This window comes from Xyrauchen texanus, chromosome 36 (genome assembly GCF_025860055.1).
Source record: "Xyrauchen texanus isolate HMW12.3.18 chromosome 36, RBS_HiC_50CHRs, whole genome shotgun sequence".
Classification (NCBI taxonomy): Eukaryota; Metazoa; Chordata; class Actinopteri; order Cypriniformes; family Catostomidae; genus Xyrauchen; species Xyrauchen texanus.
Window position 1 is genome coordinate 26970476 of NC_068311.1, and position 27523 is coordinate 26997998.

The window sequence follows — 27523 nt, forward strand, 5'->3', positions numbered from 1 at the left end:
CTTTTTCCACATTTTGTTATGTTACAGCCTTATTCCAAAATGGATTAAATTCATTATTTTCCTCAAAATTCTGCAAACAATACCCCATAATGACAATGTGAAAGAAGTTTGTTTGAAATCTTTGCAAATTTATAAAAAAAAATAAAAAAATAAATAAAATTTAATAAAAATCACATGTACATAAGTATTCACAGCCTTTGCTCAATACTCTGTTGAAGCACCTTTGGCACCAATTACAGCCTCAAGTTTTTTAGTGTATGATGCTAAAAGCTTGGAACACCTATTTTTGGGCAGTTTCTCCCATTCTTCTTTGCAGGACCTCTCAAGCTCCATCAGGTTGGATGGGGAGCGTCGGTGCACAGCCATTTTCAGATCTCTCCAGAGATTTTCAATTGGGGTCAAGTCTGGGCTTCCGTAGCCACTCCTTTGTTATCTTGGCTGTGTGCTTATGGTTGTTGTCCTGTTGGAAGATGAACCTTCACTCCAGTCTGAGGTCCAGAGTGCTCTGAAGCAGATTTTCATCAAGGATGTCTCTGTACATTGCTGCATTCATCTTTCCCTCAATCCTGACTAGTCTCCCAGTTCCTGCTGCTGAAAAACATCCCCACAGCATGATGCTGCCACCACCATGCTTCACTGTAGGGATGGTATTGGCCAGGTGATGAGCTGTGCCTGGTTTCCTCCAGACATGAAGCTTGCCATTCAGGCCAAAGAGTTCAATCTTTGTTTCTCATGGTCTGAGAGTCTTCAGGTGCCTTTTGGCAAACTCCAGGCGGGCTGTCATGTGCCTTTTACTGAGGAGTGGCTTCCATCTGGCCTCTCTACCATACAGGCCTGATTGGTGGAGTGCTGCAGAGATGGTTGTTCTTCTGGAAGGTTCTCCTCTCTCCACAGAGAAACGCTGGAGCTCTGTCAGAGTGAACATCAGGCTCTTGGTCACCTCCCTGACTAAGGCCCTTCTCCCCGATCGCTCAGTTTGGCCGGGCGGCCAGCTCTAGGCAGAGTCCTGGTGGTTCCAAACTTCTTCCATTTACAGATGATGGAGGCCACTGTGCTCATTGGGACTTTCAAAGCTGCAGTAATGTTTCTGTACCCTTCCCCAGATCTGTGCCTCGATACAATCCTGTCTCGGAGGTCTACAGACAATTCCTTGGACTTCATGGCTTGGTTTGTGCTCTGACATGCACTGTTATCTGTGGGACCTTATATAGACAGGTGTGTGCCTTTTCAAATCATGTCCAATCAACTGAATTTACCACAGGTGTACTCCAATCCAGTTGTAGAAACATCTCAAGGATGATCTGTGGAAACAGGATGCACCTGAGCTCAATTCTGAGTGTCATGACAAAGGCTGTGAATACTTTTATGTACATGCGATTGTAACACAGTTAAAGGATGGGCAAGGAGGAGGCGAGAACCGGCTTGTCAACATAAATAATGTTTTAATGAGAAACTTAAAACAAGGACATAAACACACATGACAGACATGCCCGTAATTCTCTCTCTCTCGAACCATCGTCACCGGCCGCCTTTATCCCTTGCGCGCCTCATCAGGCCGATTGGGGACCGGGCGTGCGATATTCGGACCCGGCCCCGCCCCCCTCCGCTCCACATTCCTCCCGGCGTTATCTCAGGCCGGGGTGCCACCGGCATGACATACACCCCCCCCATCCCTGGGGCGGGGTGTATCTTGCGTCCCGCGTGGTCATCCCCGCCTTCCTCGCCCTGGGAGGAGACAGGAGGGGAAGAAAACAACAACAACAAAAATAGGCGAGGGAAAAGGCCAACACGGTGCGAAAGAGAGAGAGAGAGAGGAGAGAGAGAAAAAGCTCACTCACCGGTTCTCTGATGTACCGTCGCGTGGTCCTCGAGCACTCCTCCACACTCAGGCGGACGACAGCCGCTCCAACCCCGGGCGAACCGGAGTGAAACCTTGACCCCCAGCGGGCAGAACGCGCCTCCAATTTCTGGCAGCAAATGGGAACACTCCTCCGCCCCTGGCAGCGGCTCTACCGCTCCGGGCGGTCGGAGAGATTCTTCCCTCCTCCCCTCGCGGACGGCGGTCTCCCTCGACCCCTCCGCGTCTCTGGGGACGGCAGGGCACTCCCCCGCCCCCGGCAGCGGCTCCCTCGCTCCAGGCGGTCGGGGTATCCAGTCCCCACTTACCCCGCGGACGACGGCCGTTCCCCCCATCCGGGCGGTCGGGCTACTCCGTCACCCGGCAGATGGCAGCGGCGCTCCCCAGGGTGGACGGCAGTGTCGAGGACTCTGTGACGGGCATCCCTCCTCCTTCCTGGGTTTCGGCACCAATGTAACACAGTTAAAGGATGGGCAAGGAGGAGGTGAGAACTGGCTTGTCAATATAAATAATATTTTAATGAGAAACTTAAAACAAGTACATAAACACACATGACGGACATACCCGTAATTCTCTCTCTCTCGAACCATCGTCACCGGCTGCCTTGATCCCTCACGCGCCTTATCAGGCCGATTGGGGACCGGGTGCACGATATTCTGACCCGGTCCCGCCCCCTCCACTCCACAGCGATTTTAGATTTTTTTTATTTTTCATACATTTTCAAAGATTTCAAACAAACTTCTTTCACGTTGTCATTATGGGGTATTGTCAACACTTTATCATCAATAGTCAAAACAGATTTTTCAGTTGATTTTTTTAATAAACATTAAACATTGGATTATTCACACAAGCAAGCTCACAGATGAGTAATAAATGGCAATTGTTTTAGGAAACAGCCTAAGGTAAAAGCAGATATAACGTTTTTGGCTACTTGGAGCTTACAGTGCTGTTATTAGAGTATAAAAGAGACATTTGTATTTGATGACTTACAGAAAATATTTCGGACTGTGGTATTGGGGCAACAAAATTAACTATACAGTCACATTCCTGGGAATGAGAGTCTTAATTAGATATATAACTTGTCAATTTAAATGCCATGTGAAATGCTTTTGTTTTAATATAAATATTTCTAGCACATAAGGGCAGATATTTGTGGCATGAATGATTTGAGGCCTTATTTTGTTATTTTATATAACATAAATGCAAAATTGATGGTATTATCTGAAGGGGACTTTAACGCTTTAAACGTAGACGTTTTTTCACGATATAGTGTTCTCCCTTTAGACCTGCCGATGAGTTTATGCCTTTTAAAAGATATGTGTACTAGCAGAATTGTTTTTTTTTTTACAAAACTAATACATAAAACACCTTAATTAACAAAGTGATGAATACCAATAGCAGTATTTAACTAAATATTTAACTAGAAAAAGACAGTAATAATGTGCAATGGGCCAAATTCATGACACACATACAGAACTAATTTCTTTGTAAATCACTGATAAATACTTGCTTAAGTAAACTGAAGGTGACATTTATATTAGATGGTTTTACAAGCGATTTATAGTTGTTGTTTTTTCAACCTCTCAAAATTTCAGATTTTTTACCAGGGCTTCATATTTGCCTTTCATTTGGTACTTTTACCTTCTTTTTTATTTACTTTTGTGCACAGATTTGATAGTTTTAGTCTTGTCCAACACCCAGAGTTTCAATATTGATCTATCAACGTCCATTATAAATACTAATTATTACATGTTTAAATCTATGATAATTAAAACATAAGCCATTTCAGTGTTCAAGTATTGTGTGAAAATTATGTTTATAATTTTATTTTCCAAACATTATGACAGTTCCATAGTTGTAGCATCATTTCCACCACGCCAAACTATTTTGCCAAACAATAAAAACATTTTTTGTACTTTTTAACCAAGTCGACAAAAGTGTCAGTAGCTGTTTCCATCCAACAAGAACTTTGGATGACTGGTGCACACTTCCTTTTTTTACTATAAATCTCCACTTTCACTTTCAGATGTGAAAGTGAAACTAAACTAGTGCCACATATGACTTTCAGATGTGAAAGTGTATGTGAAAAAGGATTAATAATCAGCTATTAGTAAAAAAAAAAAAAAAAGACTTAAATATTGATCTGATTCTCACACACACCTATCATATCACATAATGAGTCATATTGATTAATTTTATGCTGCCTTTATGTGGTTTTTTGATTTTCAAAGTTATGGCCACCATCCACTTGCAGTATATGGACCTACAGAGCTGAGATATTCTTCTCAAAATCTTAATTTGTGTTCAACAGAAGAAAGTAAGTCATGCACATCTGGGATGGTGAGTAAATAATGAAAGTTTTTTTCATTTTTGGGTGAACTATTCCTTTAAATTAGTAGCGTTGCTACATTTTAGTTATATTCCCCAATGCTGCAAGCTAAAGAAGGGAAGTGAAATCATGCCAGACATTCTCTATTCTTGCCTATTTTAAACCTCCTCCTCATCGTCTGGTGTTTTGGTGCAGTTTGTTAGTTACTGATTCTGGGCTTGTCTCAGTGCAGTAGGCCCGCGGTCTGTCTATCTCTCTCTGAGTGGGCGCATCTCTGTTTCACATTCAGGGCGTCTACAGGGGCTGCCAAATGGCTAAAGGGCACACTGCCCAAACATGCATCCCCACCACCCAAACTTCACACCTGTGTTACATGAACAGTTCAGAATCACACAGACCTGCATTAATATTATACAAATGTATGTAGGAACTAGTATGTTATAGCGATGTGTGTCAGTTAATGTATCCCAAATTTAGCCTATTTTTAGGTTGATTTCACCTATTAGATTAACACTGTTTAAGCGTCCAGTCCAGCCCGACATAGCAACACTGGTTCGACTAATGGCATGAGTTTGGGGCGGGACTATCTGTTTGTACAGCTAATGGAAGACAGTGAGTTTTCCAGAATCTGTTTGAAAACGGTGATTATTTTTGCTATTCTGTTTGGTGGTGCACAAATTACACACTTCAGTTTGAAAATGGGAATATTCTTTTTTCTGTATTGCTCTATCACCTCAGTTGCCTATAAAAGTCAAATGACTCCTGTTTACATGCCAGTTAAGATGAGCGTGGAGGGTATTTTAGAGGAGAAACTTTGGGTCTCAGTCGAGTTATTGTATGCGCACGCACACGGTCTGGCCATTCGCCTTTTCTCCCCAACAACTGCGCTTATTTGGTATGCAATTCCTATACTCGTCAAGAGGGAATGATCCTCACACTAATGAACTGAGGCCTGCCACTTGAATGTAAAACAGCTTTAAACCCATCTTCAATGTCAGAGCCCCTCCCTGGGGTTTCTTGAAACAACACAACACCATCGCTAACAACAGCACGCTCCGTGTTTCAATCACAACGTCTGCCTTTGTCTTGACCCTCCGGCCTGTTAATCTGACAGCGGGCTACTCACCGACTCCGCTTCAAAGACAGGGGCCAAGAGTTATGAATCTGTACACGAATTATGATGAACGCCAATCAGAAGGCTTTATTGTGAGCGCAGAGGAAGAGTTGACAGAGTTGGGTAGCTTACATGTTCTCCCAGAGGGAGCTGTTGTAGAAGCAGCTTATCACATCAATCCGATCCATGATCTTTCATCTTTTCCTCCTCTTTTGAACTTGTTAACATGGACCGGTGTGGGTTGCCAAATTTACACAAGATAATAGCTGATTGTTAATCCTTTTGAATGTTCACTTTTCAAATCGGAAAGCAATCCCCTTTACTCTATTCAAGACATTCACTGACTTCAAATGTTTGAAAGTTTTGAAGCATGCTATTGGTGCGAAACATTGCTTCTAAAGGAGACTGATGAAGACAAAAATGACATAAAAAAGTGCTCCATTACTGGAATAAAGTTTATTGTTGTAATTTGGATTATCATAATAATCTTTACAGGGTATCATTTTCATGTAATGCTCATGGCGCTGTATATTCACAAACATCATAAAGAAGTTAGAGTCACAGTGATGGCAAAGGTTAAGGTAACACCAACTCATGTGCTGATGTTTTAGGACTGACTCTCGTTATTATTTACACATTCATCCTCAGTCACAAATACAAATAAAAATCATCTCATTTCATTTAGTGCTACTGTATGGAAGAGGATTAGGGCCAAGCAATAATAAAAAAAATAAAGCCATCTCAAGATTAAAGTCATTATAATGCGAGATTAAACTCGTTAAATTTCGAGAAAAAAGTCAAAATACAATCTTGAGAATAAACTCATTAAATATCGAGAATAAAGTCATTATAATGCGAGATTAAAGTCGTTAAATTTCGAGAAAAAAGTCGAAATACAATCTTGAGAATAAACTCATTAAATATCGAGAATAAAGTCGTTGTGTTTCGAGAAAAAACTCGTCAAGATTGTATTTCGACTTTTTTCTAGAAATTGAACGAGTTTAATCTTGCATTATAATGACTTTAATCTCGAGATGGTTTTATTTTTTTATTATTGCTTGGCCCTAATCCTCTTCCGTACTACTGAAACCACTTACATCTGATAATACTGCATGGGCAGAGAAACGCGCATACACAAAAACAACCAAAGACCCAGAAAACGGTGAAGCTTTTATTTGTCCTCATGATCCAATTGATGCAATTACTGTTTATTGAATCCTGTTATCTTCATTGTGAATTCATTAGTTAGCAAAACTTGATAATTTTCATGTGTCTGTTATGTCTGTGAAGGAGTTTGAATTATCGCTGTAATGCGAGATCATGCTCTGTGATTGGATGGAAGCGTTCCTTCTCATGAATAATGACGTATTAGTTGACTCTACTTCCAACCACAACTCAGAGTTTACACATTACCTTATATTCTGTGACATTGCTTCAACTTTTTAAACCGGAAGAAAATGCCTCAATAAAATGAAAAAATAACCACTTTCCCCTTAACAATAAATATAACGAGTGCTATAATTACTTTTAATGATGTGCAATCTGTACATATCTGTTAACATCTACAAAAATGTGCTTTGGGGTTTCTTGATCCTTTAAAGGAATTCAAAAATGAACATTTATAGAGCTTATAGACATGTTTGTCCTTTTTTGAGCTTGAAAACAATTGGGAACATGGAAACAAACAGCCTCAGCATTTTGCTAAACTACTTTTGTGTTGACGACAGAATTTTCATATTAGTGTGAACTATCCCTTAGCTCTGCAGTCCTTTAGTGACCACCGTTTCATGCCAGGTACAAACCTACATTTTTATGTCCGAGGAAGCCAATTCTGGAACTTTAGCCACTGGTTCTTGAAGAATAAGACTTTAAGGATTTTAGTTGAAGGTTTCTGAAAAAAAGAATGTTATAAAAACACATCTTTAAAGGATGTTAAAAGTAGACCATGTCTTACACCCTAACTCTGTTCCAAACCCTGAGTGAGCTGCCTTGCTTGGATGATAGCATGTTTATAAGATAACAACATAATACTACAATCAGCACAAAAATGACAGTACTAAATGAAATATATTTATAAATTTTTTTTTGGATGAATTTCTACTCTGGAGTTGCCTTCTCTGTGAAGGATTCATCCAATGCTGCCTTAAGCCCAAAGTATACTTCGGTGTTCCGCGTTACTGATCGCTCTGTGCATAGTATGCGTTAAGCAAATTTCAATGTCTGAGTGGACTGTCGGCATGCAGCCCAGATTTTCTCAATATGTGCTCAGTCCTAGTCTGTGAGCTTGTCAGCGCATCCGCCAGCCATTTTGTACTTGAGTATCGCAAAGCAGTGGCAGTGTGCATGCACCAAACACATTCGTATTCACTCACAGTCAAAAGAGTATACTTTGAAAGGCAATGCGGTCAACCGGGCATCAGCTGATTCAGAACGCGGTCAACCGAAGTATGCCCATTTCTTTAGAATTTGACCAAAACAGGCCATCTTTGAAGGCAGCATAATTTTTGTTGCTACTGTTTGGAACTGACCTATGAGGCCTCAAAATGCTTTTTAGGTTGTCGGATCACTAGGTTTTGGAACAGAGCTCCTGTGCCTTAGCTTTACATAGTGGGGTTTTATTTTAAACATCTCACTTTTATATTACTTACAATGTTCTCGCACATGGCTAGAATCTCTTGTTTTTGACCCAGCTGCTGTAAACTCAATTCTTGTGGGTTTATACAGTAGGAGAACTAGAGTGGATGGTCATGGGTGAAGTGCCAAGTGTATGCAACAATATACTATAAGTGCTTGGACATGATACATGACAAATAGACAAACTTCCCCAACCCACCCACCACCCCCAACAGACCAGAATTTACTTGATAGGAAAGTTTGTCCATGATACTTGTGGGTCATAGGGTTTTTAGAGCCTTTGAACATATGCATTGTCCAATTGCAGCGTTGGCTATATATGGATGTGAAAACATTTTTCAAATGATTCATTTTGCTTAAAGACAATTATCTTTTTTCTTTTACAAAAATTAAAATTCTACAGTGTTCAAAAGTTCTAAACTCACATTATTAGTATGATCCCTCTGTGGACTGTGCTTTCTTCTGTATCTTTTCATTGGAATGTCTTTTTTGGCAATTGCCTGCCATGCTGCTTTTGTCCATACTTGCATATCCCAGGACCGCTGCTTAAATTAATTCACAAAACATTTATAGGTGGGCCCCCTCTCTCATGTGCCCAATGAGTAGGCCACCTTAGTGGGCCCGCTCTGCAAAAAAATAAAAGATATTCAAGGCACAATATGTGGTTCCTCAGATGCCACACAGGTAGAGCCTTTTGGAGATCCTCCAGACACCCTTTCATTTCCCTAAGAAACTAAGTCTTTGTTCCTGCAAGAACTATAAAAAGCTCTTAAGGTCTGTCAATGGTTCCTTCAGTAACCCTATCATAAGGTAAGGGCTTCAAGACTCTTTTAACTATGTCTTTAAGTTCCTAGAGTACATAAATATAATATTTGATGCTCCTTTAAAGGGTGCCTTGAGGTTCTTCAGAGGGTTCTGCTGGTGTGGAAGCTGAGGAACACCAAATGCTGGCTTGAGTATCTTTTAATTTTTACTGTAAAGTATAATGTTCTTAGTTCTCCCCCTGCCTACGATGCATCCTCTATACATCCAAATGCTCAGACCCTTTGGCCCTATCAATTACCCCTAACATGTCATTGCCTGATGTCCTTCATATATTCAGTATGGCTTTAACTGTTTTGTCCAGAGAGAGGAAGACACACTAACAAATTTACACAGAAGAAACTGGAGAGGACACTGGGAAGACTGTTTGACAAACTTTCTTTAGTCCCTTTTTTAGCATTGTGCCCTATTCCCTATCATCTCTGCCACTGCCTCCCCTTTTCATTATCTTCTCTCTCTATTTTCTCTCTCAATCCTCATCTGTCCCAGCAGCCCCCCTCAGTCCATTCATACAGAAGGGCAGATTTGGAGTAAAGGGCGGTTCTGTGGGGGAAAAGCCACTGAAGGGAGGCAGAGAAGTGATCCTCTGGAGGTGGGGGAAGAAAGCTGGAGTTTTGGTGGTGTGGTCTGAGCGGTGTCTTTGCACTGTAGGCATCTCAGGTGGGGCATAGCGAATAGTACTGGGAGCGTAGAGACTCTGAGGCCCCTGTGGACCAAGAGCCAAGGGGTGAAAGAGCATGCGTCCCGCTGCCCCACTCGCAGTCAGTCTCTGGAGTAGCTCAAAGTCCGGAACACACCCTCCGTGAATTGACCGATCATCTCTAGGTAGGGGCAAGGCTGAGATGGGTGGAGACATGGTTGGGGATGGTGGGTTGAACAGACTCTTGGGTTGAGCTTCAGATGGGGTGGAATTTGGAGGCTGAGAAGGTGGACTGCTGCTGTTTGTTCCTCCACTGGATGCATGCGAGCTGGGTGGAGGTTGGCTCCAACGTCTCCCAGACCCTGAGCCTATACTTGTCCCCATCACCTCCTGTTCCATCTTGATATTTGAGCTAGAACTGGTCACAGCGCTCTTTAGATGCTGGATCACAGCTCGGCCATTATGGATCTCATCTGCTCCATTGGAACCATTGCCTTGTCTCAATGCCCCATTCTCACTCTTTACCCGTTTGTTGCTCGGAGTATGGTCCCACTCATTCTCTCTCTCCTCCTCTTCTTCTACCTCACTGTCACTGGCTTGGTCCAAGGAGGTAGATGGGCTTTCCTCTCTCTGCCGGAACACCTCCAACCGCCTTCTCGGCTCTGGAGGAACGCTTTCAGGATCGGAATGGTGGGATCTCTTCCTGGTGTCCTCTGATTGGCTGGAGTGCGAGTAGGGTTCCTTCCGTTTGCGGTCTGGCTCAGTACTAACTGCACTGCCTTTCAATGGCTGCGTGACTGTTGACCCTGGAAAAAAGGATATCATTACTGTTTGGTACTGTTGAGAAAATTAATTTAGCTAACATCCAGTTAGTCGGTGTGTTTATGTGGATAATTCTATATGAGGTTTATGCTGCGTTCCATTCAAAGTCTGTTGTTGGAAATTCCTACTTGGTATCTCTCAGTTCGGACCATAGAGTGGTCTGCTTTCCAATGATCAAAAGATGAGATATAAAAAAACATTTATTTAGCAGATTTACAATTATCAACAGAGAAAATCATTTATAGTGTTTTACGCTACTCTGAAAGCATTTACTTAGGGTGTTTCCCACTTGGATCAATCATGCGGCAGCAGTGTAGTGCATAAAATGATGCAGATACTGGGTCAAAACTTCTTCAACTAGTAACATCAACCATCAGAATGGGGAAAAAAATTGATCTCAGTGATGTCGACCACGGCATGATTTTTGGTGCCAGATGGGCTGAATGAGTTTTTCTTTAACTGCTGATCTCTTGGGATTTCACACACAACAGTCTCTGTTGTATACTCCGAGTGGAGCCAAAAACATCAGTGAGCAGCAGTTCTTGGGACGGAAACACCTTGTTGATGAAAGAGGCCAATGGAGAATGGCCAGACTGCTTTGAGCTGATAGAAAGGCTATGGTAACTCAGGTAAGCCCTCTGTGCAATTGTAGTGAGTAGAAGAGGCAGATGGACTTCAACAGCAGATGACCACGTCGGGTTCCACTTCTGTCAGCCAAGAACAGAAAGCTGAGGCTGCAGTGGGCCTACCACCTGTGTACCTCGGCAGAAGTCGAGATTCATCAGACTAGGCTATTCCATTCCTTAACGGTCCAGTTTTGGTGACCCTGTGCCCATTGCAGCCTCAGCTTCTGTTCTTGGCTGACAGAATGGGAACCTGATGTGGTTTTCTGCTGTTGTAGCTCATCCGCATCAAGGTTTGAGATGTTGTGCATTCAGAGATGTTATTCTATTCACTAAAATTGTACAGAGTGGTTATATGACTTACTGTATCCTTTCTGTCAGTTTGAACCTGGCCATTCTCCATTGACCTCTCTCATCAACAATGTGTTTCCGTCCGCAGAACTTCTTCTCACTGGATGTTTTTGTGACCATTCTGAGCAAACACTAGAGAATGTTGTTTGTCAGAATCCCAGGAGATCATCTGTTACAGAAATACTCAAACCAGCACGTCTCGCATACACAATCATGCCATGGTCGAAATCACTGAGATCAAAAATGTTCCCCATTCTGATGGTTGACGTGAACATTAACTGAAGTTTCTGACCCATTTCTGCATGACTGCTGCCAAATGATTGGCTGATTATATAATTGCATGAATAAGTAAGAGTACAGGTGTACCTAATAAAGTGTTCGGTGAGGGTCTGTCTCTTTGGATTTACCACCAAAACTTAACATGCACAGAATGGCACGTTTGTTTGTCTGATACGGATGCACATGATTTGCAAAAATTTTAAAAATGGTAGCAGTTGTCTGCTGTGGGCCCGTTAAGATTGAGAGTTGCTCTCTGAAGGCAATTTAAGCTCAGTTCACAAGATTTGTAAGATTTTTTCTGTCCTTTAAGATTGCTGTATGACTGTACGATATCCCAACAAATATGCCAAGACAGACTGTGACATCAACTGTCTTCTATATCATTAAAATGAGGCCACTCAATCAAAAACAAGCTATAGAGTTAATTTAGTTATATTTTTCCTTGAAAACAAAAATACAATAAAAATAAAAGACAGAGTGTTTGGAGTAAGTCATGGCTGGGTAAAGGACAACGCCATGGAATGCCCTTTCTACAACGCAAGCTCAAGGTAATTTTGATGGTATGTGAAGATAATGCTAGCCAACACCTTATTTGTGTTGGCATATCACATAGACAAGCTATTACCAACATTTCTTGTTGAACATTTCTCACTCTTGCTCCAAGTAGTGCTCCTTCCCTTCTATTGTTGTTGATTGTAGTTGACGCATTATCAGATGTTGTGTTTCTATTGGTTCTTTATTAGTTGGGTCACACCGCAGGACTTCGGCCCCAAAATTTCTGACAGTTGTAGGCTAAAGATCATCGTAAGGACAATTAATCAGCCATCGGTGAGCATGTCACACTAAATGTTGTAAGATTTCACCCTATGACGACAGACGTCCTTTAGATTTCCCGAAATGTGTCTCAGACCATAGAATCTTAGCGAAAATCATACAGTGTGAACCAGATTTGATTTGGAGACAAGCAGGTATGAAAACTCCTTACCAAAATAATTGTGACCAGGAGCCTGCAAATATGCAAATTATACATCATCAATAATGATTCACTTCTGCAAAATAGTACGGATTGTGTTTATAGCAGCAGCAAACCACACAAACTGTACCCCAAACCACCTGTTCAACCGGACTCGGTGTGCACGCGAGTTCGGCAAACAGCGTTCACACCAACCACACTGAACTTCAATGTCAAACGAGCCTTGGTGTGCACCAAAAGTACTGATGCAAAAGCATCCTTATTATCAATTTATGTAGGAACTCTGACTCATTGATGCATTTTATATACTAAAAAGTGATCATTAATTGTGCATGTTCTCCTTGGGTTCGCCAAGTTTGTACGACGTTATACACCTGCATCGGGGCAAAATCTGGGTGTAGAATTTCCAACAAAGTTTGATGTCTGACTTAAAGTGGTAAGCTATTTGTACTTTTCAAAGACGAAAGTTAGAAATTCCACCCATCCAAGTTTTAATGAAACGCAGCATTAGAACATACCTTGTGCATTTGGGGAAGTGTTGCGTGGGGAGGAGCATGCTTGAAGCCGCTCTGCCCTCAGGCTTTCTGGGAGTTGTAATAAGTCCAGAGGCATGTCTGCCAGCTCTGGTCGACTGAAAATACAGATAAAAGAGAGTGAGCAGCTCTCCTTGGGGAGCTTTACACATTTGACAATCTAAACGCTAAACCTTGCTTCAGTGTTACACAGAAACTTAACCGTAACTTTACACCATTACACAATGTTCTCCAATGATTTATTATAGCTGAATACACAAAAGGAGGTTCAAATTCAAATTGGCCTGTATTTCTACTCCATATAGTCTCTGTTCCAAAATCTAGTGAGCTGCGAATCTAGATAACACTTTAAGGCATAAGCGCTCCTCTGCAACAAAAGCTGTTCCAAAAGATAGGCAGCAAAATGATCCTGCCTTCTTAGATACCTAATTTTAGCCAAATTCTAAAGCAGTTTTGCATGTAGATGGTGGATGCAGGGGTGTAGATTCCAAGGTGGAATAACCAAAACAAGTAAGTACACCCACCCCCCCAATATTTATACCATGATTAATGGAAACAAGCTAATGCTTCGCGCTGTAACCCCCAATGTTTGAATATGATATTATTTGTTATTTATGATTAAACCAGAAGCATGACACAATATCCTGTCCATTGCGGTGTCCAAAGTAATTTTGCAAGCTCAAAGCCCAGGGTGACTGTGGCTTTAGATGGTTTTGAAAGAAGAATTTATTTCTCACAGGCAATGACTGAGAGGTGAGAGGTACACACTCACACACACACGCACGCACACACACACACACACACACACACACACACACACACACACACACACACACACACCCAACAATGAACATGGCCCAGCAGGGTGCTACAGAAGATAATTAGCCATCGTAATTACAAAGCTAATTAACTAAAACACAATTCAGCCAGAAAATGTTGACATCCATTTAGTGTAATTATATATCACCAGTCCAATTATCACTGAAATGTAGCTATTTTTTGGCCTGTTTTTGTCTGACTTCTTTTAACGTGCATGCTGGTGTGAAAAAAGATTTTCGTAGATAGATGGTGAAGAAGAGCATTTATGAGGGCCTTTGAGGAGAATTTGTGCACATTACAGATCCCATAAAATCAAAATGAGAGTTTTGTGGTTTTTAATCCATGTTTGCAAGCTTTGATGCCAGCGTACTCCAACACATTCCCTTTTAGCAGATATGCCCATTCAAAATGTTTAAAGTCTTTCTCTTCCTTTGATATGTCACACCCAAACTTCCTGTTTCAATAAGGTATACTGCATGTCAACCAAAGTTATTATTGTAAACTAAAACTAAAAGGAAAACTGAATGTAAAATAAAACATTTTCTTAAACTGAAAAATAAAAATCAACATAATTAGAAAAACTGAAACTTAAAACTATTATAACCTTGATTTCAACAAGGCAGAAAGCAATGCTTGTCAAGCTCATTTCATGGGGACTTTAACACAACAATTTAATACAAAACCACAAAAAGGCCAGTGTGAAGCTCACCTGAGCACATAGTTAACCCAGATGACATTGCGCTCATGGGGCGCTTTGTGGTTAATGGACACAGTAGCGCAAGATTGAATCCATAGATACCCTCCTCTCTTCTGCAACCAACGATAATACCCCGTCACAACCTGCCCTTTCCGCAGCACTAGGAGAACAAATTAAAAAAGAAACACATATATAGTTAAAGTTAGTAAATATTCAAATATTAGGTTTTAAGCCACTTTAAGAAAGCTAAAATTCAGCTAAATGTCTAAAACCTTGGTGTGGAGGTGAGAAACACAATTTATTTATATGGCTAGGGTGTGTTGTTGACAAAATGCAAATAGCAGTTTTTAGGGTCTTCAGCTTTCCTATTACACTGGCTAAACAGACAGATGCATCTGTTCTACAGTATAACCATGACCTAAAAGTCAGACTTACTTTTTTCCTCTATCCAAATCTATTAACAATCTATTATACAGCCACCCTCACAAAAGCTCTTGATATACTGTATATTCACATTTCCTTCTGGTCCTATAATATAGGTTAGGAATATATACAGTCATTATCGCAAAATAAACCACAACAGGGGTTTTTAATCATCCTGAATGGGTTTTATTTTGTGTTAATGATCAGCAATAATCAGCCAAATAAATAAACAAATGGACATGAAATATTGATTTGAGTTTATATTATAGTATTATGCGAGAAGAAAGTGACTGCAGAGTGATACGAAACACATGAAATTAGGATTGGGACAACGGTCAATTATACAGTTTAACTGTCATTATAGAAAAATATTTGATCATATAATGCCACAATTGACCAATAAGAATTGTATTAAAGAGATATAATAAAGAGTATTAAAGAGAACCGCGTAAGATATATTAACCCAGGATTAGTGATAGACCGATATATCGGCTAAGCTGATTAATCGGATGATATTTGGCCATTTTGCGATAATACAAACAACAATTTTTGTACATCTCATTTTCTGTTGTTAAACTGTAATATGTTTATCGGCATTTATATCGGCCATCCTGCTAGATAACGGTATCGACATCGAACATTGAAAAACCGATATCAGTCGTCCACTACCCAGCATCAAACTTAAATAATTATGTAAGGAATGGAGGCAGAGAGAGAGAGAACACAATTGACATCCTGAAATGCTTACAGTCTTCATGGCTCTGCCTGATGGTGTCCAGGTCTTCCACATAGATGAAGTGATAGCAGGTGTGTCCAACCACCTCTGCTGGACTGAGGTCCATATACTCTGAAATCCTACAAAAGCACATTTTCCCATTAGAGTGACAACACCGTGTGTAAAGTTGCCATCATATTTGGCCAGTTTTCTTTTTCAGTAGTTGAGACAAGAAAAAACTATTTTAGAATGGGGTAAGAAATTATTATTATTTTTTTTTGCCATTGGCAAATAGTTATTTTTCTTGCTTTTAAATAAACCATACACCGTTTTGTTGTTTTTCTTTGAAAACAAGACTTTAGATCTTAGAGTAGTTTGCTTCACAAGTACATGTATGTTGTTTTGAAAAATAATAAATAATAATAATAATATAATGTTTGTTTTTTGCAGTGCATGCTGGGAAGTTACCTGTTCTCACAGTAGGTGACTTGTAAGTCCATGTTGACTCGGAACACAAACATGTGACTTTCCATGCGCACCTCATTAACCATGGAAGGCGGAAGCGTGTGAGCCAGAGCGACTAATCCCATTGGCCGATGCAAAGGACGGAAGGAGCCAGGCACCAGGGCAGGCCGACAGCGAATACGACCTGTCACATGAATCACCTGATAAGGAATTAAATGAGCAAATCAGTTTATGAAAGAAATGACCCAACAAATCAATCAGTCAATAATGCACTCATGAAAATGGCTAAAAGAGAATAATTAAAGAACAATCCACCACTTCAACAATAAGTTGCACAACGAAATCCTTGAGTTGGTGCCAGAATCTCACTCATGAGCGGGTATGTTGCATATCAATATCTTACTTTATAACCAGAAGATTTTACGTGGAGGCCACGCTTGGTAAGGGTGGATTTCATCCGGATGAAAAAGCCACGTTCTGCCAACTCACTGACAGGAGAACAAGGACTGGATGGGGCTAAAGGTGGAGACACACACAGGACGAAGACATGCACCATTTTAACAATACTTGTGTGCCAAGATTCAATATGACAATAAAAAATAACTGCTGGATACCTCAGAACAACCAATATGTGTGTATATGAATATGCGGGAAAGATAAAAATGCTATAATTATTAAAGGGGTCTAATATACAGTACTGTGCGAAAGTCTTAGGCACATAAGATGTTTCACAAAAACATTTGTCTTAAGATGGTTATTTATATCAGCTACTTTAGTGTGTCAATTGGAAATATACATTTTATACTCCCAAACATTCCTTTTGCAAATAGAAAAGATTAGAATAGAAGAACAAGGAGCCCTACAACAGATGTCATGGCCCTCACAGAGACCCCCCACTGAACATCAGGTCAGTCTGGGATTACACAAAGAGACAGAATTAATTGAGACAGCCGAAATACTGAGGTGAATTCTCCAAGATGCTTGGAACGTCTTACATCAACCAAGAAAAACTGTGGTGCTGTGGAAAGTTGGTGCTGTTTTGAAGGCAAATATTGATTTAGCTTTTTTTGTTTTTTTACTGGAATTTAATTGATGTTAATTGATTAATGATTTGAGAGAGGAAAGCCCATTGATTTGTCATTATTTTTTTAAGAAATCCTCACTTTGAATGTTTTTCACAAGGGCCTAAATCTTTTGCACAGTACTATATATGTTATGAATATTATTTATTTGCAGCGCAACCTCTGAATATTTTTCACTCTTTTAGTTAATCTTTTATTAATTTGTAAAGAAAAATATGTTTCTCATAATATAACCCCTTTAACAGTGCCCAGGATAACATGTTGATTTAACATGTTGTTGCTGAACTTCAATGGTATGTTACCTGGTTCTGGAGTTCCTGCCAATGAAGATGTGGAGGCAGAACTTGAAGCACTTTCATGGGACGTTTGACAGCCTGCCTCCGCCCGGAGGTGTGGCTTAATGCCAAGACGCTCTGCCATCTCGACATGGTCCGCGGGGTGAATATAATCAAATACGCTGCTGCCAGTTAACTCAACCTGAACATACACACATACACAAAACCATAAATAAACACAAAGATCAATATAAAACATCAGTAACATGGGATGTTTTACAGCAGTACATGTAAGAAACATGACATAGGATCACTACATACTGGCTAACAACCAAAATCGTCCATAGCTATTCCTAGATTTGTGATGCACAAGTGTACACAAACTCATACTTACACACATTTCTAAAACCTTACACTGGTAGAAGCAAACATCAGAGTGAGATAAAAGCAAAGCTACACATAAAACATTACAGCTTACCATGACCTACACTGAATATTATATCTGCTGCACATAATATACAATATGTCAAAGAAACTCTGAACAGGTGAGCTTCATAAATCATACACTACCATGGCCTACCACACAAGGCAAAGAACAGTACACCAATAGAAACAAACTATAAGATCAATGAGAATCATTAATGCTCTTAAAGGAATAGTTCCCTCAAAAAGGAAAGTTTTGTAATCATGTACTCACTCTCATGTCGTTCTAAACATGTATGAGTCTTTTTCTTGTGTGGAACCCAAAATAATTCTCCAAGCTTCTATTTAATACAGCTAAAGTGGAGGTTACAGTGGCTCAGTGGTAGACAACACAACCAAATTAGCAAAGCAAAAAGGTGAACCGGCCGCAAAACAGGTGGCGATAAGCTGAAATGGACAGGCGTGTTATGCTGATTGGGCCACGACTGGCAGCAAAATGGTGCAGAAACTGACTCACTTGTGATATGTCAAGCCAATCAGCTCACATAGTGAAATCAGATAGGTCCTTTGACGTGTAATCAAGAAGCCAATTAACTTGCATTCTCTCTCTTTGCCTAACATTTTAATTTGCTCAGTTTGCAAACAATCCAGTTTCACTGTAGCGTGCTGCAAGAGTTTTCTCTGAAAGTGCTATTTGCTCAGGTGGTTGCTTGGGCTTTTTCTTCTTTTAGCTTGCATGGTAAGGTCTGCTTTTGGCCATGACACATAGAAGCACATCTTTAATAAGGTAAGGCCTGGTACACATCGCTATTTTAGGTCATTAGTTTAAATAAATCCACACATAGCTAGGCTAAGTCACTAGTTAGCTCTGGGCTTTCCAGGCCCAAGTAAACATTATATGTCAGGTCACTAGCCATTTAAGCCATTTGGCCAAGCAGGCCCAGACACACATAGAGATTTACTTCATTAGTGTTATGCCTTTTGGCCATTAGGCCAAATCACACCTAGCTAGCATACACTCTGTGCATATGGCTCTTCAGAGCAGCAGCATTACACAAGTCTTGGTAGTACATCTTGTTTAGGGGTTTGTGTTATGCGTTTGTGCAGCTTCCCTGCTTTGTTGGGGGACTGTATTTATGTCTAATTGCACAGCAGCATGTCTTGTATTTTTCTAATTGTGCAGCAGCAGCAGCATGTCCACATGCTTAACTCAGTCTGTGTTTGTTCTAGCAGTAGCGGATCAGCAGCGTAGCAGATCTAGTCTGCCAAGATCAATATCCTATCAATATGTCATACCCACATTAACTTGCTAAATCTTTCTAGGAGTTGTCACGACTGAAATGACATTAAACGTAATTAGTTTTTGCGTGTCTCGTGACCAATCAGGATGTGACGAGTCTGAATGTTTACAATTGCAAGAGTTATGTGAGATTTATGGGCTACTGCGGAGGGAAAGATTTTCAGCTTATAATGACTTGGAATATAACAACGTTTTTAAGGACAACTCTTATGACACTTTTATGTTTTTTTTTGAGGAGCTTGTTCCAATCCTCATCCTTTTGGGTTGCATGGAAAACAGCAACATGGACATTTAACGAAATGTCTCTTGCTACATGGAAGAAAACATAGTTTAAATAAACACGAGCGTGTGTGAATAAGAATTTTCATCTTGGGGTGATTATTTCTTAATACTTCTCTTAACTAGTCTAACCCTAGAACACAAATGTTGGTCAGAAATGACCCAGCGTCTTGTTTTAAGACATACATTTTACATGAAGTGGTCTTTTCAGGTATTTCTCAATAAAGATGTTGTCGATGATGTGAAATAACTTTTTTAATATTTAGTTTACTATTTTTTTTATTATAAGAGATTTTGTATCACTACCCCTCGGATGCTTATGTAGGTTGTATATGAACCATACAGCATGTGTTTACAATAAAATGACCATTACAATTAATTTGCCTTTTTTGACAAGACATATTCATTTTAAGGGGGTGAAGTTAATGTACATATTCTTTCTAGGGTTAAAGTAAGAGAGAAAAAATAGGTACAATTTGCATTCTTGTGACCCCATGAATTATAAAGAACTAATCTGTGTGGGTCTGATTTCATTCCATCTTGATAAAAGGCTGGATTCTCCCTCACACCCTTGTCTGTGGGACACAGTCATTTATTATGGGATTAGATCCATTTACGGAGGGATTTTAAAGGATTTTTCCGCTGGCCGTCAAGGACACTAAAGTATGTGCGTGAGGCAGGTTGGGTGCAAACAGAGGGAAGAACGGAGAGAAGAGGGATGGAGTGCCAGAGTAAAGAGCCGAGCTGTGTAATTGGGGATCAATTGAGGGATGAATTGTAAAGAGTCTGGGGTTTTAAGCCTGAGTAGACTAATTGAGAGGTAAAGGTGGAGGTAAATCCAACAGACAGGTGGTCTGGTTTGGCAAACTTAATCTGGTCCACAATGCCTCAGAGAGTGTTGTTTAGCTTGTTGAAAGTAGTGCTGGGTCTGAAGAACCAAAGGTGCAACAGGGAGATTTTGGGAAATCTCATTAAGAAGGATCTGACAGTTTACTTGGTTTGTAAGAATACATAATGTATACGTACTGTAAATGTGAAAAAGAATGCATGAAAGAGGGGGAAAAGAATATAATTTGGGAAGTCAATAGCATTATTTTAGTGAACCAGTTTGTTCAGTTAGTTTCTTTGAACCAGTTCTAACTTCTAGTTCAGTGATTAAACAATCTTATACTACAGGGCTGTTGAATGCTTGATTCTGATTGGTTGAGAACGTTCTAAGGTGTGCAATTATTTTCAGGGAAACGCACGGCTAAAGTAGTTCCAGGCAGGTCTTGACCGCATTACAGTTCCATATCACTTCGCGTAGTCAACTGTAATAACGGAAAATAGGATACAATTCATAACAAGAAGTGACAGCGACAAATCCACTTCAACTTCAAGAGGAAAAAAAATGACAGACTATTTTGATTTTCCGGAAGTAAATTTGAATATTTATGGTGAACATAAACATTTTAACAACTGGGCGACCGCAGTATTGGATAGCTCAGATGAAAAAACAAATAAACGGAAGAGGACATCAAAGGCAGCCGGCAACAACAAAAGACATAAAACAATCAGCGAAGAACAGCTAGACCGACTCGAGGGCGAAAAACATGAAGAAAACACCAAAAAACAACAGCTTGGGCTGTCAGTGTGTTTAACGTGCAGTTTAATTTTAATAAATAAATTCGTTCGAATTAACGTATGAATTAATAAATAAATTAAATAATATGACGTCTCATTATTGCAACCTCTGTCTCTCTAATAACTACACTAATAACTGCATTAGTCTGCTGTCAGTGGCTCAAACCTCCGTTACTAACTCTAAAATGACGTTTTGGAATTAGCAACGGAGGCATGGGATTAGATGCGTAAGAAATTAGTCCTACATACAAGAGCGTTTTAATGACAAAAACTTGACAAACGTCTAGAATCACATCATCTGAACAATGTTTCGAGGTGTGGTAACTGTAGTATAAGCGGAATAATTGACTCGGGCCGTTGAATTATTAGAAAAATAATGCACACCGAGGTGTAACTCCGCTTCAGCGTCGTGATCGCATTACCACCCCGGTGTGCATTATTTTTCTAATAATTCAATGGCCCGTCAGTCAATTATTCCTTACATAAGGGTTCCCAGATGTCCCTGCAAGTTGTGAAATAAGCATTTCGCTACATAAATATAGAAATTTTACATTTTAAATTACATTTTAAATAAAAAATGTACTACAGACAATTTACAGTAACTATTGAAAAAGTATGCACGTCCGAGGTGGTAATGTGTTTACATGCATTCATTTTCAATAATTCAATGGTCCGGAATCAATTATTCCACTTAAACCACAGGTACAACATGTACATGTCTATAAAATGTGTTTATATAAAAATATGCTTCAGATTTTGTTAAAAAAAATATATATATTTTTTAGAACAGATTATTACAGCTTCCTTATGTTCCTTATGTCACTCCAAATCAATCATACTCGTTTCTTAGGGAGCATTTACATAAGACGTGTTCTTGCATTCAAAAACAGCAAGACAAAATGCAATGAAATGGAACAAATCAGTTCAAAACATTAAAGGAACAGTTGAGCCCAAATTTAAAGTGTACCATCAATTTCTCACCCTTGTTCCAAACCCATATGACTTTTTGTGGAACACACAAGGAGATGTTTTACATAGACTACTATTATTATATATTTCTGTACTTTTTACATTTTTAAGTGAAGCATTATCCACAGTCATTGTATTGAATAGGTGATGCACGGTATTCATTAAAACATCTTTTGTATTCTGCATAAGAAGAAAAGTCATACAGTCAACATGAGGGTGAATAAATGATGGCAGAATTTTCCTTTAATAAGAACCAGCTAAAAAAAATCTTTTTTGAAAATCAGACATAATTAAACTAGAACCACAAAGAAGATGACTTTGAAAGTGGAGATGGTAAGAAACACAAGAAGTCAGAAAAGCATGTTGATAAGTGTTAAGAATAGGGTCAAGAAGAAGCAAGAGAGACAGAGAATGAGTGAGAGAGCAAGAGAAAGGCATGATATAAATAATAGCTAGGCTTTAATATGTATGAGGCGTCCAGGCAGTTGTCCACAACACTCTCTCAGTCTGATTCTGACTGATGGGAGAAGAGCACGAGAAGACGAAGAGAGGAGGCAGAGGAATAGATGGGGAGGAGGAAAGGTGATGGGCCTGCATACTAAGCAGCCTAGGATCAATTTCGCACCCCTCCACATTTCCCTGACGTTGTGGCTTTGGCCGTGGGGGGAGATGAGAGGCTAAGCACCTAGACCTTCATCTCAACCAGGAGCTTTGGGTTCTGTAGGGCAAGCAGCCTGGAAGCAGGCATATCATCTCGATCTCAAGGTTCCTGACCCCACATAATCTGCCTAAGGAACCCTACTGTCTTTCAATAGGTCGAAAAGATTAACCAGAGTGGATGGGTCCATCTACAGTTGCATACGCTGGGGTGTCTTGACCTCTGACACATGGTAACAAGTTGGGTTGCTTGCTTACAGTTAATGTATTTCCGTTGACCTCAAAGAGGCCCAGACATAGGAGGTAGTACCAGTCAAAAGTTTGGACACTTAACTAAATGTATGTGTCCCATGACCGTAAAATTTTAATTTAAAGGCATATGGCTAATTTCTTGTTGTTTCTTGTCTTGTTTTTTATTTAAAAAAAATGTATTGAAGAATTTTCTTTGTGAAGGTGAGCCCAGAAAGTGGTACAAGTGCCAAGAACATATGGGAACTCCTGCAGTACTGTTTAAACAGCATTTTAGGTGTCACCTCATTAAGTTGGTTAAGAGAATATTAAAAACCTTTTTGATTTGAAGGCTTATGCATAAATGCTTGAAGTTAATTTTGTAGATATAGTACATTTATAGTACATACACATTTCCAATAACTTCTTTGGAAACATTTTAATTAAAATGTACATTTAAATAAATACATTTCGATAAAAAAATTTTTTCCTAACAATACCAGTTTTCCTGCTGTACCGGTAATACCGAGAACCGATTAAATTCGGTATCCGCAAATTTTTTACTGACACACGGCTGCTTTAAAATGCTCACACGTTTTTTTTTTGAGCCTGTGCTGTTACTCCTTTAACACTAAAATGCAGCTGATTGTTATGTAAGAGCCAGTGCTCGACCGGAGGATTTGAGAAGCGATCTGAAGCGCATCGCGGTAAATTCGGTCATTCGGTCATGCGCGCATGAATGGTCAAGTGTGCTTCATGGTCAAAATGCCTGTCAGACAGTATTAATATAAACACAGTCAAGTCATCCCAAACAGGTTAAAAAAAACTGTTTGTGTGCTAAAATAAATAGTGCAATATCACAGTAAGAGACTAATTCAATAACCACACTTTAGAACTAGTAACAACAGTTTGGGCTGTTTCTAACAAGTTATTGGAGAAATAAGGATATGTGTGTGTATGAGAGAGAGAGGGAGCGAGAGAGAGAAAGAGAGAGAGTGATTACCTGTGTCTGTTACAGCGATGAACAGTAATGCTGAAGCTGTTAGTTTAACTCTAGTCCTCAGCTGTAGTGTGATAGTAATCTACTCTGATTGTGGAGTGATGCTGTCATACATGTTATCGGAATCATCCTACAAACATTTCACTCACATTCAAGTGTTTTGTTGTCGGAGAGAAAACGCAAAGGACGGCAGTTTCATTGTTGTATATTTCTTAGAGAACTCTTTTTTTGACTCGACACAGAAAGCATTTTCTCCTCCACCATATTAAAAATGTACATCACCTTGATGAAACTTGTATCAGGTAGACTGTTTGATTTGATTACTTTGATTACTCTGTCTGTCATGTCTTTGATCGGCAGTAATGCTGAAACTGTTAGTTTAACTCTATTTCCTAGCTATAGTGTAGCATTAATCTGAGTGATCATGCAGTGAAAGACAATTATGGATTACTTCAAAGAAACTCGCACATTTACTGACAACACAGTTTGTCAAAGTCAGATTTACTCGCTCATAGGACACACAAGACCTCTTACACATCTCTACTGCTCTTACGCTTTAGTTTGGAATGCTAAAAGCACAAGTGGATTGTTACAAACATTAAAGTATCCCAGTGCTAATGATGTGAGCTATCAGCACTCTTATAACATCACTTGTCCAATCAGATTCAAGGACCACAACTATCTGTTGATAAATATGTCAATATGTTTGTCAAAACATTTGCTCTGAACCATAAGGCCTTGCAGTGGCTGTCTATTATGTTGTTAATATTAATCAAACAACAATATTGAAAAGAAATTCTAATTAGTCTGATATTTAAAAGAAAACCAATGCATGTTCTTAATATGTTTGTTTTTTTACTGTTTGTGGTTTAATTTATACTTATTTCTATATTATAATCAAATAGGATAAAGGCGTGTGTTCAATAGCATATTACCATAGACTAGAGTGTGCAGAGCTTTAATGTAGATAAAGGGTATCTACTTTGAAGAAGCTAAAATATAAGATAGTTAGGGATTGTTTCACATTTTTTGGTCATCATTTCTATAGTTTATTTGAGTTATTTCATATATTTGATGACTTTACAATTATTCTAAAATGTGGAAAATAGTAATAATAAGGGATGTGCAGGAAGCACTGTCTGATAGTGTATGTATTTTCTCATTTTACATCCCTCTAGTCCATGTCTCCATGTAGATATTAGCTCTGTTCCAAAACCAACCAAGATGCCTACTTAGTCAGCATTTTAAGGCATTATAGACAAACTCCCAACACAGAGGCTTTTCCGAAAAGATAGGCAGTCACGTTATTCCAAATCAGTGAGGTTCCTTTTGAGGCCACATCCACACTAATACATTTTGTGCTGAAAACTCAGTTTTCAATTTACTATCATTATTGTTTTCCAAAGTATGCGGTAATAGAAAGCGTTTTCAAAAGTCTTCGTTTTCAGTGCAGGGAAATGCCGTTCCAGTGTGACTGGCATAAACATAGCAAAATCAATGCGTTTCCAACGGAAAATGTATTAGTGTGTTCGTGGCCTCAATTAGAATGCTGCCTTTGAAGGTTACAGCCTATATTGGCAGTAGACAGCAAGGCAGCTCACCAGGTTTCGGAACAGAGCTATTGTGTTTTATTTTGTGTCCTCTGAAATTAGAAGTAATGATTTATTTCAAGGCCTCCAAAAAAAACTAATATAAGTTGTGATCCATGAGGGAATGTTCCAGGGATTATGTAATGTAAATTAATATTATAGAATAGACTAGAATACATATATGACCTTGTTGTCAGTCTTTCAATTTTGTTTAGATCCTTCAATCATTTAGATTTCATCAATATTTTGGCTACACATAAGTCTCTCTTCAACTGTTGTGTTAACTACAAGCAGGCTTAAGGATGTACTAAAGTGATATTGAAAGCTAATTGAGTGTAACAGTAGTAGTAGTTCTGGCAGTAAAGATCCTATAAATCTACACTCACCTAAAGGATTATTAGGAACACCATACTAATACTGTGTTTAACCCGCTTTCGCCTTCAGAACTGCCTTAATTCTATGTGGCATTGATTCAACAAGGTGCTGAAAGCATTCTTTAGAAATGTTGGCCCATATTGATAGGATAGCATCTTGCAGTTGATGGAGATTTGTGGGATGCACATCCAGGGCACGAAGCTCCCGTTCCACCACATCCCAAAGATGCTCTATTGGGTTGAGATCTGATGACTGTGGGGGCCATTTTAGTACAGTGAACTCATTGTCATGTTCAAGAAACCAATTTGAAATTATTCGAGCTTTGTGTCATGGTGCATTATCCTGCTGGAAGTAGCCATCAGAGGATGGGTACATGGTGGCCATAAAGGGATGGACATGGTCAGAAACAATGCTCAGGTAGGCCGTGGCATTTAAACAATGCCCAATTGGCACTAAGGGGCCTAAAGTGTGCCAAGAAAACATCCCCCACACCATTACACCACCACCACAAGCCTGCACAGTGGTAACAAGGCATGATGGATCCATGTTCTCATTCTGTTTATGCCAAATTCTGACTCTACCATCTGAATGTCTCAACAGAAATCGAGACTCATCAGACCAGGCAACATTTTTCCAGTCTTCAACTGTCCAATTTTGGTGAGCTCTTGCAAATTGTAGCCTCTTTTTCCTATTTGTAGTGGAGATGAGTGGTACCCGGTGGGGTCTTCTGCTGTTGTAGCCCATCCACCTCAATGTTGTGCGTGTTGTGGCTTCACAAATGCTTTGCTGCATACCTCGGTTGTAACGAGTGGTTATTTCAGGCAAAGTTGCTCTTCTATCATCTTGAATCAGTCGGCCCATTCTCCTCTGACCTCTAGCATCAACAAGGCATTTTCAGCCCACAGGACTGCCGCATACTGGATGTTTTTCCCTTTTCACACCATTCTTTGTAAACCCTAGAAATGGTTGTGCGTGAAAATCCCAGTAACTGAGCAGATTGTGAAATACTCAGACCGGCCCGTCTGGCACCAACAACCATGCCACGCTCAAAATTGCTTAAATCACCTTTCTTTCCCATTCTGACATTCAGTTTGGAGTTCAGGAGATTGTCTTGACCAGGACCACACCCCTAAATGCATTGAAGCAACTGCCATGTGATTGGTTGATTAGATAATTGCATTAATGAGAAATTGAACAGGTGTTCCTAATAATCCTTTAGGTGAGTGTATTTCCATAGGGGAATTGATTATTAACAATAATGTTTAAACCTTTAAAGACAGACCTACCATGAGTCAAGTCATTTTTATTTGTATAGCCCAATTTACAACACATAGTTTCAAAGCAGCTTAACAGGAAATCATGCATTAACAACATTTTTTTACTATAATATCTATAAAGTCTTAAGAGTCATCATAGTGTAGTTTGATTAAATATGATTGTAAATTGTATAGTAAAATGTAAAAAGTAAATAATAATTGTATTTAAACCCCCTGTGAGCAAGCCCAAGACAACATAAAACTCTATAAGATGTTTGTTAATGGAGAAAAATAACCTTGGGCGAAACCAGAATCACTGTGGGGGCCAGTTACCATCTGGCTAAACAACATGAATATAAAAGGCCAATAT

General features: G+C 39.6%; 1 protein-coding gene across 1 annotated transcript in view; it reads right to left on the reverse strand.

Moving 5' to 3' along the window:
* Positions 1-8147: 8147 nt before the first annotated feature.
* The window catches only part of npas1 (neuronal PAS domain protein 1), a 74603-nt gene continuing 55227 nt past the window's right edge, over positions 8148-27523 (reverse strand). Inside the window, exons 6-12 of the mRNA XM_052107488.1 lie at positions 17482-17656; positions 16501-16613; positions 16101-16297; positions 15666-15772; positions 14507-14654; positions 12964-13076; positions 8148-10203 (exon numbers count right to left, since the gene is read on the reverse strand). Of these exons, the coding sequence (XP_051963448.1) occupies positions 9227-10203; positions 12964-13076; positions 14507-14654; positions 15666-15772; positions 16101-16297; positions 16501-16613; positions 17482-17656 (1830 nt within the window). The 3' untranslated portion in view covers positions 8148-9226. The remainder of the gene's footprint in view (positions 10204-12963; positions 13077-14506; positions 14655-15665; positions 15773-16100; positions 16298-16500; positions 16614-17481; positions 17657-27523) is intronic.